This window comes from Cryptomeria japonica, chromosome 9 (genome assembly GCF_030272615.1).
Source record: "Cryptomeria japonica chromosome 9, Sugi_1.0, whole genome shotgun sequence".
Classification (NCBI taxonomy): domain Eukaryota; kingdom Viridiplantae; phylum Streptophyta; class Pinopsida; order Cupressales; family Cupressaceae; genus Cryptomeria; species Cryptomeria japonica.
The window spans coordinates 727865171-727880220 of NC_081413.1; the positions used below are offsets into that span (position 1 = coordinate 727865171).

General features: G+C 32.8%; 1 protein-coding gene across 2 annotated transcripts; it reads right to left on the reverse strand.

Annotated features, from left to right (window-relative positions):
* Window positions 1-9226: 9226 nt before the first annotated feature.
* On the reverse strand, window positions 9227-11805 carry LOC131070848 (ankyrin repeat-containing protein At5g02620). 2 transcript variants are annotated; one of them, XM_058006518.2, is made up of 4 exons: window positions 10895-11805; window positions 10170-10675; window positions 9981-10086; window positions 9227-9803 (listed from the first exon to the last, which is right to left on the reverse strand). In XM_058006518.2, the coding sequence occupies exons 1-4, from the start codon at window positions 11520-11522 to the stop codon at window positions 9412-9414; spliced, it is 1632 nt and encodes a 543-aa protein (XP_057862501.2). In that variant the 5' UTR covers window positions 11523-11805; the 3' UTR covers window positions 9227-9411. The 2 variants fall into 2 exon arrangements, with proteins under 2 accessions (XP_057862501.2, XP_057862500.2); XM_058006517.2 differs by having other exon boundaries at window positions 9227-10086; window positions 10895-11803.
* Window positions 11806-15050: the final 3245 nt, after the last annotated feature.

Here is a 15050-nt window from a genome sequence, read left to right on the forward strand (position 1 = left end):
AAGAATCTTCTCACCATAGCATATCCGAACATATAACTAAAAAATTACATATGGAGAATAGCTTTCAAAGCACATGAACAAATGTCACAACCAACACCAAAAACTCTCACATCCATACACTCATATTCTCATGATTTTGGAGCAATAATCATCTCAAATACTGTGACAACAACAACATCAGCAACAACAAGGATCATTACATACCTATCTTCCACTGTGCTACAACTCAACATATACAACCTCTCACATATCAATCCATATATACCACATCTCTCATATTAATCAACAACATCTCACATATTAATCCAGACCAATCTGGAGCACTAGATAGCATCGGATTTGACATCAATGAGAACATGGATAAGTAATTCCAACAGTCTCTCAACACCCGCAAGAAATCATAGAGAGCTTTATCACACTCATGGGTAACCTCCTGAGTAGCGAAGACCTTCTCATAATGGTGAACAAATGCCTAAAGAATGTTTGGGAGTTCACAGAGAACTGTCTAGCCTTCTATAATTTTTTTAATGCCTGGAGAGGAATGATGAGCCGGTAGAGCAAGGAAAACCTCCTTGTAAGCTCAATTTTCCTCCTTCAGCTAATGAAACCTAGCTTTGATTTGAGCTCTTCTAGTGACATAGAAATCCACAACCTTCTTGTGGTGGCAAAGTTGCACCACCCTAACTTGCAAACTATGACAAAAGGGATTAGCGATGAGATCCTCCATGGCACGAAAGAGTTTCAAGGTGGTAGCCTCATAGGACCATCGATGAAAGAGAGCGAGTTGGTGACCATAGATGTGGAGGAAACAAGAAGTGCATTGGATAGCGTAGTTTCCACCAAGCAATTTAGTTGGATTGTTGAGTAGGATGACTCTCCAAATTTTAGACCTACAAAATGTGGGCCACCATAGGCTTATGACTTAGTAGATAAGTATAAAAAAACAAAGTCTTGGAGGATCGAGTCGGGCCCACTCACCAATAAATACTAAATTTGATGGGAAAGTGTTTTGACAAGGTGACCTCGGGGAGAGGTCAAACCAATAATGCTTGAGAAGAAGAGAAGGTAAAAAAAGATTGATCCATTAGCAGGGCACGATCAAGCCTTTTAAGAACTCTGTTAGTACCTACCCGAAAGTTGCTCCATGTGTTCCACACAACGTTGTTAATAGCAAAATGAATTGGGATCATAAAGACCCAATTTATGGTACATGTAAAACCACATCTCTCTTTCCCTAGCAGTCTAGTGAAAAGGCATTGATCCCTCTTTATCAGATCCCACTTCAATCATATTAAAATCACCACACAATACCCAAGTGGCTAGAGGAATTGGATTTGCAATCCATCGCCGGAGAGAAGATTTCTCAAAAACATCATTGGGAGCATAAATATTAATTATCCCAAATGAATAATTTGAGATTTACACGAGGATCCACACAAGCTATTGGGTAGGATTAGACCTATGATCAATCACACAAGATTGCCAACATGACGTAAGCATTCGTAAGAGGAGGCAGAAAAGAGGTCACTTAGCCAACTAACTCGACATACAATAGAAAAATTAAACCAACAATCTTAACTTCCCGAAGATAAAAACCATCAATACTAGGATAATTTTGTCAAATATTTCGCACAAAATATTTCTTAGCAAGGTTAGAAAGATCTTGAACATTCTGTGACAAAAAATTCATGAATCAACATCATGCATATCATCCTCATCCTTAGGAGAGGAGAAATGATTATGCAAAGAATCAGTAGCGGATTAGAAACTAGGAAGACCACCATGTTGTTTTTCTATAACAAATTCTCCTTCCTCCGCGTGCCTAAGTGAGATGCGAGAGTGGTGAAGGTTATGTTGCTGAGACGAAAGTGCCCATGCAGGTTGGGGTGTCTGTGCAAAATTTGGATGCATAGAAGACTTAGTGGTGGTGGGAGCAATTAATTCCTTCCCCTTTCCAAAAGGGTTTGAAATATGCATCGAGTGTGGCAGCTATATGATAGTTGCATCGACCGAACTGTTACTGGAATTACCAGAGGGTTTGCCCTTGCGGTTAGTAGCAGTCCATTTTTCCTCTGGCTTGGAAACCTTTAGCTTGGAAACCCAAGAGAAAACTGAGAATCAACTCCCCTAGGAGGCGAATTAGCTTGTGAAGCGACTAGAGGGTTGTCCTTAATTTTGTGCTCTAAAGACTACAATGAAAACAAGTATTGGGTAAATTTAAATAGAGCACATGCTAGGTGTGACATAAACCTCTTATTTGAATATCAACCATTTGTTTAAGGTTACAAGACAAATCAATTTCAACACATACCCTTTTTGGGAATTGAGTACAGTAAAAACGATCAGATTCAACACAAACAATATTACCTAGGGATTGGATAGTGACAAGCAAAAAACAACAACAAGGCAATGGTAGCTTAGGGAATTCAACCCAAACTGAGATAGGAAGCCTTTTCTCATCGGAGACTGTAAAGTCTTGAAACTAAGGTTGAAAGACCAACAAAGAATACCTGACATAGTAGGGGCCATGTGTGAAATAGCTTGGCAACCCAATGCCAGAGCATTCTTTCATGGGGACCCTCCCCTCAAAATATCCTATCAAAGTATGTTGTTCTAACCATTGACATGCATGATTAGAATCCTAGATGGGCAAAATGACATCTATAGATTTATTAGAAGATGTACCTCGTGAAACACTTTGGGCACAAATTTTTCGGGGATGTTTGTTCATAGGACCCATTATTACTAGTCACCAAAGCATCAACCCCAACATAAATTGTTGTGTTGAGGTTGGTTGAGGCCATAATAAAACTAAAAGACTCATGCAGTTAAAGTTGTATGACGTAAGCTTAATGGAAAAACACACAATAAGCAAGAAAGACACAAAACCCCAGCCTTAAAAGGTGTATTTATATATTATATATTTAAAACAATGTAGAAATATTTTTTATTGTTTATATATTCATGAGTGATATTAACGTACTAATCTTGTAATAACAATAATATAAAATATCAAAAACAATAATATAAAATAAAAATAATAATAAAAAATGATTTTTTTTGTTTTTCATACATTTAAGTATCACAAGCACGTCAAATTAAATGCTTCTAGTTTTCATTGATGGACATTTTGCATCCATATGCGAGTGCAATATGCCTTCAACATAATAATTAATATTAAATATTTAAAGTTAGTTAAAGTCACAACTTAAATAGGTTCATCTCATAATGTGTTGGTTAAGTGGTGGTCTTGTTGTTGTGCCCACCAAGGTTGAAACCCTCATCGAGCCATTGAGATCACAAGTCAAAATCATTTCACGTGCTAATAGAGGGTAATGTTAAATAGTTTACCCCAACATTTAAAAAAAAAAGTCACACTTAAAATATTAAAATAAATAATTTTTAATATCTCAATAGAAGGGAGATAATATCCAATATTTGGAAAGTTCATTATTCAAAGACAAACTTGTTGGTCCACATAATCAAATGCTGCCACATAAACATATTGTATGCTAAAACATTATTAAAAAATTAAAATTAAAATTAAATTCAATAATATATATTAATTCACCTTTTTATTATATACCCATACAACATCACACAACTTATTATTTATTATTTTATATAACACATTCTAACAAAATATTTAAGTTATTAGTTAACAATTAAAACTAAACATTTTAAATCACAATATTAAAATACATAATTTTGTAATGTCTCATAATTTTTTATTTATTTTTGGTTGTATTGTAGAAGATTTGAATTCAACACCATTTAGATGCCTACAACATGAACATTGCCATTAAGTGAATTGCCCTTTGACAATGTCTAATATTTCTAATAGTATAGTACTAAGAGACATTACTTGAGAGTTGTTAGTATTAGATCATTTGTACATATAATTGAATGAAATATAATTATTGATCTCAAAAACAACATAATTAATCATGTGATGCTACATAGTGCACCGATAAAATATGACTTAATGCATAATTATTATAACTTAGGATACACTTATCTATCTACATTTTTTTGATCCAATTACCATTTACTCCTTGCTTACCCAACTCCCCAATTACTAACTTTAAAGAAACCAAACACAATGATAACTAAAAGTCTATTAATAAATTTCACATGTACCAATAGCCACCCACTTTACCCCAGTAGTTAGCATTTTTGACTATAATTGTCCCATTTGTGCACCTTTACTGGTACCCATAGTGCACCACTAATGTGACATTTGTGCATAAGTATTGGCAATTTAAAGTGCCTAGTTATTGGGGCATCTTTAAGAAGGCATTGGACAACACTTTGAAATGTATACTTTTTTATCTTTGAGTGCATGATAGATTCCACATCGTACATTACTCCTATCCAGAAGTTAAAACAATAGCTATAAGCAACAAGAGTTGTGATACAGCTGGAGTCCCTGCCTATTTGCTAAAAACTAATGAGTTATTGTTTTTTTGTGAAAATAATAAAATGATTGCTTGTTGTTTAGATTTCGTAAGGAGCTTAGTGATTGATGTTATGTGGTTTTTGGCTTGTCTAGTACCTCAGGCCAACTGTCTTTTTATTTGTCGCCATTTTTCTTTTGATGTTGAAACATGCAATAATTTAAGTAGTGAAAGTGAAAGAAGACAATTGATGGAGTAATTTGACATTATCCTGAAACTAGCAATTGCACACTAGTGTGCAATAGGTACACCGAAGAGGTTTGGAATGTCAATTAGGGGATTTTTCAGTCTATTAGTTGCATACTATTGTGTATTAAATGAGATATAATTGGTAGGCCATTTAACAAGTGATTTTGTTTGTGCAACAAAGGTCTTAATGAAGAAGTGATATCTTCAAATCAATTGTGCATCCACTTACAAAGATCCAATCAAGAGTGAAATAAAACCTATGAATCGAGAAGACAATTAGGCTAATGCTATGTTCATAATAGGGAAAGAGAGAGTGGGGAAGAGTGAGAGAGATGGGTAAGGATATAGAGATAAAAAAGGTATAGATAAAGATGGAGATGGTGGAAAGGGAAAAGGAGAGAAGGAGAGAGGGGGAGAGTTAAAGAGATGAGATGCAAATAGATAAAGATGAAAGAGATAATTATGTAGAGGTAGAGAGGTAGAGATCTAGGGAGAGATAAAAAGATAAATATAGAGATAGGAAGTGATATATAGATGGGAATAGAGTGAGGGAGCGATATAGGGGTGGAAAGAGAGGATGAGATAACAAGATTGAGATAAAGAGAGAACTGGGAGAAGAAGTATGGAGAGATAGAGATAAAAAGACAATGAGATATAGATATAGAGGCCGAAGAATAGTGAGAGGGACAAAGAGGGAGAAATATAAATGAACAGACGAATACATGTCTAGAGATAGAGGGAGTGGGAAGAAGGTAAAGGGACACAAAAAGGGAGAAACAAATATAGATATAGAGAGAGGGAGAGGGAGAGATAAAGATAGAGACATGTAGGAAGATAGAGAGGGAGATATAAAGTAGAAGAGATAGCAAGATATAGATGAAGAGGGAGAAGTAAAGATAGATCTTCATGGTTATGTAGATTGATAGAGAGTAATAAGGATCCATTGCTAATATGCACATGTTATGTTTGTGTTAAGGAGAGAGGGGGAGAGGAAGAGACATGTATATAAAGAGGAAGAGATAGAAGGGGAAGAGATAAATATATAGGGCATTGTGTATAATATAATATAATATAATATATAATATTAAAATATTGCATATAATAATAAGCATAAATTATATTATATATTATAAAATGAAATAAATATATTTTAATAATAATTTTATATAAAAATTTAATATATACCATTTAACTGTATAATATTATTATATCAAGATTTTTTTTTATAAATGGAGCATTGTTATATCATTTTATTTTATTTTAAAATATTATACGGGTTAACAAAATTATATTTCTTAATCTAAATTTAAATTTTCAAAAGTATAAGAATACAAAATATTGATATTACAAATAATAATAACATTAATTGAAAAATAAATTCAATATTAACAAATTATTCTTTATTATAAAATTGAACATAAATATAGTTAAATTCTTAAATAGATTAAATTTGAAAAATTAAAACTATAATTCAAGTAAAAGTTTATAAATAAAATAAACTATATTAAAACTATACAATTTTAATTTTAATTTTTATATTAAAAATTACAAGTAAAATCATAGTAAAAAATCTAAAAAATACAAAGAACATATTAACAAGGTTAAAAAAATAAAATTGTTTATGTAATTTTCTTTATATCTTTTAATATCATAGATAATGTCAAATATTATTGAAGTTTTTTAAAATTTTACAATCAACATTTTATAGAAAATTTATAAAATATAATAATTAATAATATATTTTTTAAATATAATAATAATATAAATTTTTAATGCTACTTTAATTAATACTAAATTTTGAATTTTAGATATGAGATTTCTATATCTTAAAAAAATAATAATAAAAGATCAAATTTTAAAATCAATGACAGCCAAAACAAACTAAAATTATTTATTATTTTTATTTCTATTATCTTATTTTCTATAAACTAAAAATTTATCTTTAAAATTATCTTATGAAAAAAAAAGTACAATATGATAAAAGTAAATATCATTGATTGTTTTATTTTTAATTTTTTAATTTATTATATATTTTAAAAAACTATATAATTATATTGATTTAACTATCTCCAATTTTTTTAATTTTGTCAAAAGACTGAAAAAAAATTAAAAATATAAAAAAATTGGATGTACAATTGCCGTGTTGGATTGTACCATTCATAATTGAGTTACTTGGGTGTTGTAATATGCAAATCGAACACAAATCTTTTTCTTACCAATGTTTTTAATTCTGATGTACGGTAAAATTAGAAAATCATTTATGACCAATATTTGTAAAAAAATTATACGTTTAGAAAACCATTTGATTTTTTTCCCTTTTACCTTTGATTGGTCATTTGTTTTTATTTTAAAGAAAAAACATAAAAAACCCCAGCAAAAAGTATACAGCCAATAGAAAAATGTAAAAAAATAAATAAAATTGATATTAATAAATAAATTAGGGCAAACTATAGAATAAACTATAAATTAAATATCTGACACGGTTTTCAAAGCAAAATTAATTGAAAAAGAGGGAGCAGTGAAAACATTAGTCTCCGCCTATAGATAGGCGGGACTAATTAAGTTGCATGCCAAAATAATCAATCTATAGGCGGGACTAATTAAGTTGCATGCCAAAATAATCAATCTAATGTACCCTTTTGAATATATGAATGGCTAGTAATGATATGTTTCTCAATTAGATAAAATTTTAGCAAAGAAACTGAAATAAAATTAAAGTGCTCAACCGTCATTGCTCTGCTACTATTGGGTCCCTCATAAATGGGCACTTTCCCGTAACACTGCCACAACGTTCCAAATATGGTCGACCAGTAAGATAAGAAGCGCCGACAGCGCGAACAGAGCCGTAGAAATTAGTGAAACAAAATGTAAGCGTGGGACAGCTTATTCAGCTTGGCGGGACCCGCCATTTTTATCTGTACTGCCTTGACTAATACTTTTTTCAAGGGTTAAAACTTAAAAGCACAGAAACAAGTAAATTCAGAGCTGTTGTCCCAAATTCATTGTTCTCACCTTTACATTTGTCCTCCCCTATCATACTGCCCTGCCCCGCCCTCTGTCTTTGCCCTCGCTGACTGAGGTTACAGCTTTTCATTTCTAATAGCTTTCATTAGAGGGTTAAGCAAGGAAATCGGAGTGAAGGGGTACTTGGGATAAAGAAGATTGCAGCAGCACAGCTCAGAACAGAACAGGGCACTCTCCTTCTCTTGATTTGAATCTCCACCGACACACTACGAATTACTGGGAATCGCTTCCAAACCCCAAATCCCCATGACAAATCTAAAGACACGAGCCCAGCCCCTCAATCGGGAAACGCCTGCTTTCCAATGTACTCCTGCCTGAATCAGGACACACCTCTGCATTTCAGCAAGATGGCTCCTCCACTGGGCGAAGGGCAAGCCTGAGCATTATTCCCAAATTTATGATTAACTCTAAGATCCTTCTTCCCATATGACACCCGTGCTTATGTAATTTCTTTTACTAAATAAAGATACTATGTTCCAACAATTGGATTTTAATGGCAGATGTAAACCCCAACGACAAAATGGAAGACTTGGGTTGTCGCAACTTCTACAGGTCCCAAAGAATTTTACGCCTCCACTCTTTTTTTCACTCGCCTGCATTTGTTAGTCAATGTTTCACTTCCTTCCCATACTAGATGATTTACTGCTTACCCAGTTTAATTGCAACCCCTCAATTCATTAATGATGCGCAGTCGTCGTTCCGTTTGATCAACTATTCAAACACACTTTTGCTACTTATAACATGAAATCTACCCAGAATAGTTTGATGTTAGTTTAATTGTGTTCTTATAGAGGAATAAACTTCAGTCAATGATAAATCTGATTTTGCTCCACTGACATAACACTCCCAAGACAATGAAATGATTACGAACAATTCCTTCATGGGAATCTGACATGGACAGAACACAGCACAAGTAACTTCTAACAATTTAGCTCATTTAGGCAAACAGGCATTTTAAACTGTAGACTAAGTCCAGATATCCTGAAGCGCATGTACATCCCCTCGCAAACCAGTTATTTGAGCCTCTCTGAGGAATTCTATTTAATGTTGATCAGTGATGCTCTAGCTATTTTCAAACAATCCATTTTTCTAAGTTCAATGCATGTAGAATTGGACCACAGTTTTGTCATTGACATTATGGAAATTCTATATGCATTCCGAATTTATTCAATGCATGCATTCTCTGTATGAAAGAGTTAATTTTTTTTTTGTTTTTTCTTAGAGAAATTTAGAAATATTTTTTAGAGGCTGAATTCTGTATATTAGCATAATCATTTCTGTCTTTGAAATGTCAGAGGCAATCAATTCAGAATTCTGTTCAATTTTGAATAGTGGTGTATGAAAGACATTAGTGTTTTGTTCTCTACTGTGCGTCTAGTTTCTTGATAGGAACAAGAAGATATTCAATGAGTTTTTAAGTGTGTTGATTGCGCACTTGTATGAGAAGAAAAGAAACATGCATGACTATAAATAAGAATATATATATGCTCATGCAAGTAAACTTTCTTTTTCCACTGTCATAGTTTTTTGTTCAGTTGGTTTATAGAACAGCAAAATAATTTCAGAATCTTCATTTAAATACTGCATTACTTCTTCGAGAGAAGGGCAATGTAAGGTGTAGATACATTTCAGATAGTTTGGAGTGCATCGACACCGTCCCGAGCTTGGACTGAATTTTCACCGTCCCATACAGCAGTTATTTGAGTCTGCTTCCATTGATGATTGGAAGTCAATTACAAGTCTAATGTCTTTGGGAAGAAGATTCATAGCGTATCTTCTTTCTTGTCCAGCGGATTACCATGTTAAATAGGCGGGAGAACAAGAATACATACAGTATCTCAGATATGAAATAACATATAGCCATAACCAGGGCCGCTGGAAATAGCAATACAAACCAAATCTTGTATCTTTCTGGCCCGAAAATGAATTGTTTGGAATGAAAACTAATGACAAATATGGTAATGGGAACAAAGGAGAGCATAAGCCATACGAGGACTGTTAACCATCCAGATGATTGGATGACCAGGTGTATGGCTGTTCCGAATGCTAATAACAGTGATATGAGTGCTGACCATAATAGATAAATACAGTATAATGTCTCCACTGGATTTCTACTCACACCTGCAAGAATAGCTGATGCAATAGAAGTACAGAATGAGAATACATCGCATATCACAAACAGTTTGAAGAGAAAAGCATCGATGTAAACAGCTTTTGGTTTGCCTCCTGGATTTAAGTCCAGTCCTCCTGGTAAAGTGAAGGCTGCAGCGAAGGACACTGTGGCAATCAGAACCGCATTTATGGATATACCTTGGCCTTTGAACACAAGTTTAGTAGTTGCTTTTCTAATCCATCTTGCATCTTCCAGCATCTCTGGGGTTACCACAGCACCATTTATTTGAAGCACTTCTTTGATCTACAAACAATGAAAATGTCCATCTGAGTGATTTTAACAATAACTGAGAAAATACCTAGTTAAAAGTCCAGATTTTCACTTACACTGCTGAAGAGTGCGGGATCTGTATCAAAATTCCTCATTGCTATTTGCAATGGAGTGTGCCCGCTGTTGTCGCAATGATTAAGTGATCTCTTTGACATTAAAGATAACATCATGTTTTTGAATTGGAATAACACAGCAAAATTGGATTCCTCAGAAATCCGCACGGCAGTGATGACGGCTAAGTGAAGAGGTTTTCTGCCATTAATGTCGACCAGTTCTCTACAATCTCTGGCGTACATTAAAATAATCCTCACAAGATCGTATTTTCCCTCTTTCACTGCAATGTGAAGTGGTGACTGTTTCTCCCTGTCCTCTCTGTAACACAAAGAATTGTCTTTTTGCAAAAGTAATTCTCCAATCTGCACCATGAAGTGATAAGATGATAAACCGGCCTGAAAAGGAAAAAATGGCGGAGACAATGCAGCCATGTGCAGGGCCGTTCTTCCGAATTCATCGGCTTGTTTCACCATTTCAGGCCTGTGTTCTACAAGCTTCACAGCAACACCTAAACAATTTATATCACAAACTCTGAGCTAAGTAAAGATGTTTTAAGATTACATTGGATCTTTTGTTACCTATAAATTCACATCCGTATGCGAGGGTTTCTAAGAATATTTTCACTCTAAATGTACAAAATTGCAGGTACAATAATCCAAAATTTAATGGAAACTCTGTAAATATGGCAACATTATGAAACCTAAGCGAGTAGAAACACAATATTTACCTATGTGTCGGTTGAAGACGGCAGAATGGAGTGGTGTTTGGCCGTCAGATCTCTTCAGGCCGATGTGAGAAGTCATGAAAGGTAACAAAATTTCAACAATATCAGAATGACCGCCCTCGGCAGCTGTAAAGAGGGCTGTTTCACCGGCATCATTTAATGCACCGACCAGGCCGCCATCATGGTCATGCCTCAGGAGTATTTCCACTACCCTACCATTTCCCCCCTTTGCAGCTTCATGAAGAGCCGTATTTCCTTCCCAATTTACAGAACTCAAAATATCACCAGCCTCTACATCTCGTTCGATTATTTGAAGCAATACTTCAACTAATTTGTCATGGCCATGGAAGGCTGCAATGTGCACTGCAGTATTTCCATCTGAATTCTTTGCCCTAAGAAATTCGTATCCTGCCACAGAATTTCGGTTAGCGACTTGCAGCAATCTTTCAATGAATCGGAGATTACCGCGAGAAACTGCTATATGTAATGCTGAATTTCCAAGAGGGGTAACCTCAAGAAGAACATTGAGCTTAGCCCTGAGCAACTGGTTAAGCGTATATATATTCCCCACTACAGCAGCCCTGTAAAGCCTGCTGTCCATTCCTTCCAGGAAATCTGCAGTTTCATCCATAGATATCAGGGAATGTGGTCTGCAGATTTACTGTTTGCTTCCGAAAAGCTTTCAAATTACTTTTCCGGAATCAAAATATAATATGAAAAACAGGCCAACAGAGGGAAGATCTTTTCGTTTGAATAATGGATGTTGGCATCAAACTCATATCGAGAAATTTAGTAATTGTGTCTTGTTCGTGATCTGTCACGATTGACCGAAAGGTAATAGCCACTAAATTTGTCGTACCTGTGGTTAAAAAGAATATATAATACATTGTAGTGTCCAGATGTGGCATGGGTAATTACTTGTTGGTGTATACAAAATTAAACATTGAATTATAATATTTTTAAGTTCTTAGTTTATTATTATTTTCTATAATGTTGGAAGATTTAACGAGGTTTTGTTTTTTTGGATAATTTATTTTAATTGTTATTGGATAAAAAGTTATTAAAATAATCCTTATAAAAATAAATATCTTATATTATAATTATTTTGTTATTCAGAGCTGTGTTGTTGTATATGTTGTTTTGTTTTGTGTATGTGTATTTATGTATATGTGTATATAGGGGAAAGGACCCAGTAGTTGAGCATGTTCCAATTGTTGTGAGGGTTGTTGATACCTTTTGTTCCAAAAATTGAACAAATAAAACCTATTGTTTGAAACAAAAAATATCAATTTTTGTTAGGAAATGTACCAACAGTTGTTAGGAAATGTACCAATAGTTGTTAAGAAATGTACTAATATTGTAAAAAGTAACCAATCAGGTGATGCCACATCGGCTGCACAACTATTGGGGTCTCTAATGCACGCCTATTGGTCTCACTTTTTTGGGGGGCTGTTTTGGACACCTTGGCAAAAAGCATGCTGATGTGGCATCATATTTGATGATGTGGCCCTGAAACCTTAGTTATAAGCAGGGGACTTGCCAAGTAAGCTGCTGTAAAAAAATCGGAGTGATTCGAAATTTCCAAGTAGGATTTTGAGAAGTGTGAAGTTAGGGTGCACGACTACTGGGTCCTTTCCCCTATATAATTTTTAGTGAAGAGATATTTTACTTTATTTGAAAATTATTTAAGAATTATTATATGCAATTTATATTAATTATTATATTTTTTTAATTTGAAGAGATATTTTTTATTTACTTAAGAATTATTTTATAATATGTTATAAAATGGCTGTGTTTTGTTTTTTACGCATACAATTTCAACATAATGGTTTGTCTCTTCTTATTATGAAATATTTCTTGATGTGACTAGACTAGACTAGACATACATTTGTAATAGTGAAATTTATATATTAGTTCCAACTTTTATTTAATTTTGGATCCATTTTGATAGATGTCTTAAAGCACAATTTTATATATATATATAAATGAAAGAATCTTGTGTAAAGTTGCCCATTCATTTCTTGATTGATCATCCTTTGCCATTTACATACATTCCAACATATTCAACCTTATCCCATCCTTTTTCACACTTATTTTCATACACCATCTATTTATTATACCCATTCATGCATTTATACACATACATTCATTTTCCACCAAGATATTAGCCTTTTCTCATTTTAGCCAATCCCACAATGTGAGATTGATTCCATATTGTACATAATTGACCCCTAACATTTAAAATTTTAACTTTGAAATATTTGTTAGTTACTCTTGCCCATTTCATTCCCACTATGAATCAACTTAATAAACATCTAGTATAATTAATCATTGTATTTTGTTATTTAAAGTCATTCAATGTGCATCCATTATCACCATATTCTTATTAAAAAATCTTATACATTAAAAATATTTATATTGAAGCACTAAAAGAAATTTAATTTTGCATCAAATCATCCTAAGATATCTATGTTAGGAATTTAATCTCAATATAACTATTAACTTATCATTATAGAACCTTAAGACTATGCAATCCAAATGAAAGTTATGTTGTTAAAATTTAGCTAGAAACTATTATGAAAAGATATATAATCATACACAATCCATAAGTAGATAAGGTGAAAATATTTCTATGAAAAATCTATTGTAAAAGAGAATTAACAATTATATTAATTTATGAAATAGACATTAAATATACAAATCTTCTTACACCTTACACCTTACACCTTAATTTCTAGAATACAATGTACAACCTCATAATATATGCTTCACAACATCATTACATCATTAGGCACAACTTGCATCAACATATTCTATCTATAGCTTGGACTAGTGAATGCTAACATTTAGAACAAAATATGAAGAATGCATATAAAACAAAACCCTATTCTAAATTTTTGGTACACCTTTGATTTTGAAAATAAAAGGTATGAAACATTGAAAAACGTAACAAATATCTCATTCAAAACAAACACTTCGATGATTGGATGGGCTCATGATGTAACTAAGAGAAAAAGTTAGAATGTGTTGGTATGTAGGTTTCTCTTTGAAGACAAAAACAAACCTACAGTGGTTGATGAACTTCTACATATGGAAAATATCCTTGAAGAGGTGGAATTTGATAAAAAAAATTAACCCAAGGATATAGATAGTTGAGATTGTGTCTTAAAAGTAGAGGGCTGAGATGAATTAGTTTGTAGAGAAAATTAATGATGAAGATTAATGTAAGTGGATGGATGATTAGTATTTTCTAAATTTAAATGAAAAGATGAGATGCAAAATGATTTTTCAATCTTTTTTTGATGAGATAGAGAATATAGATGAATGATTTTTGAGTTTAATTTTATAAATGAGACAAAAGCGAATGAGTAAAAGTTTGAAATTGTGTCACACTTTCAGACAATAAAGTAGTTTTGGATGAAACTATTTTTCCTTAAAAAGTTTTAGGTGTTTTTCTTGAAATTATGTGACATAAAGAGTTTCGAGTGAAATCATTTCCCCCATATATTAAAAAACTATGTTTTAGTTTTAAAATAAGAACAAGGTTAAATTTATATAAAATGTTTTAGCTGAAACCTTTTTGAGTTAAAGTGTTATGTTCTAAACAATTTGACTTGAAATTGTCTATATGGTAGCCTATATGAAATCTTAACCCCCCCTATTTAGGGAAAATTCAATAAAACTTCAACTTCAATTCCAAATTTCTCTATCTAGGGAATTTTCATGAAAATTTAAAAAAATACTTATTTTTTAAGAACTCAAAATGTTTTATACACACACACACACACACACACACACACACACACACACACACACACACACACACACACACACACACACACACACACACACACCACACGCACACACACACACGCACACACATGAGGCCTTTTAAAAATTATTATAAAAATAAAATATATTTGAATTTCTTAAAAAATATATAGTGCACTAGAGGAGATAATCTTCTTCAAGTGGGTATACATTTATTTTAAATGTCAAAAATTAGAAAAAAAGTTGAAGCCCCACAAAAATTATGCCATTTGATCAATTTTAACTTGGAAAGAAATTATTAAAAGAAAATCATTAAAAACTAATTAATCATGCATTAGAATTTCAAATTATCTACATGAGGGAAACATCAAAAGAAAAAAAATTGCTC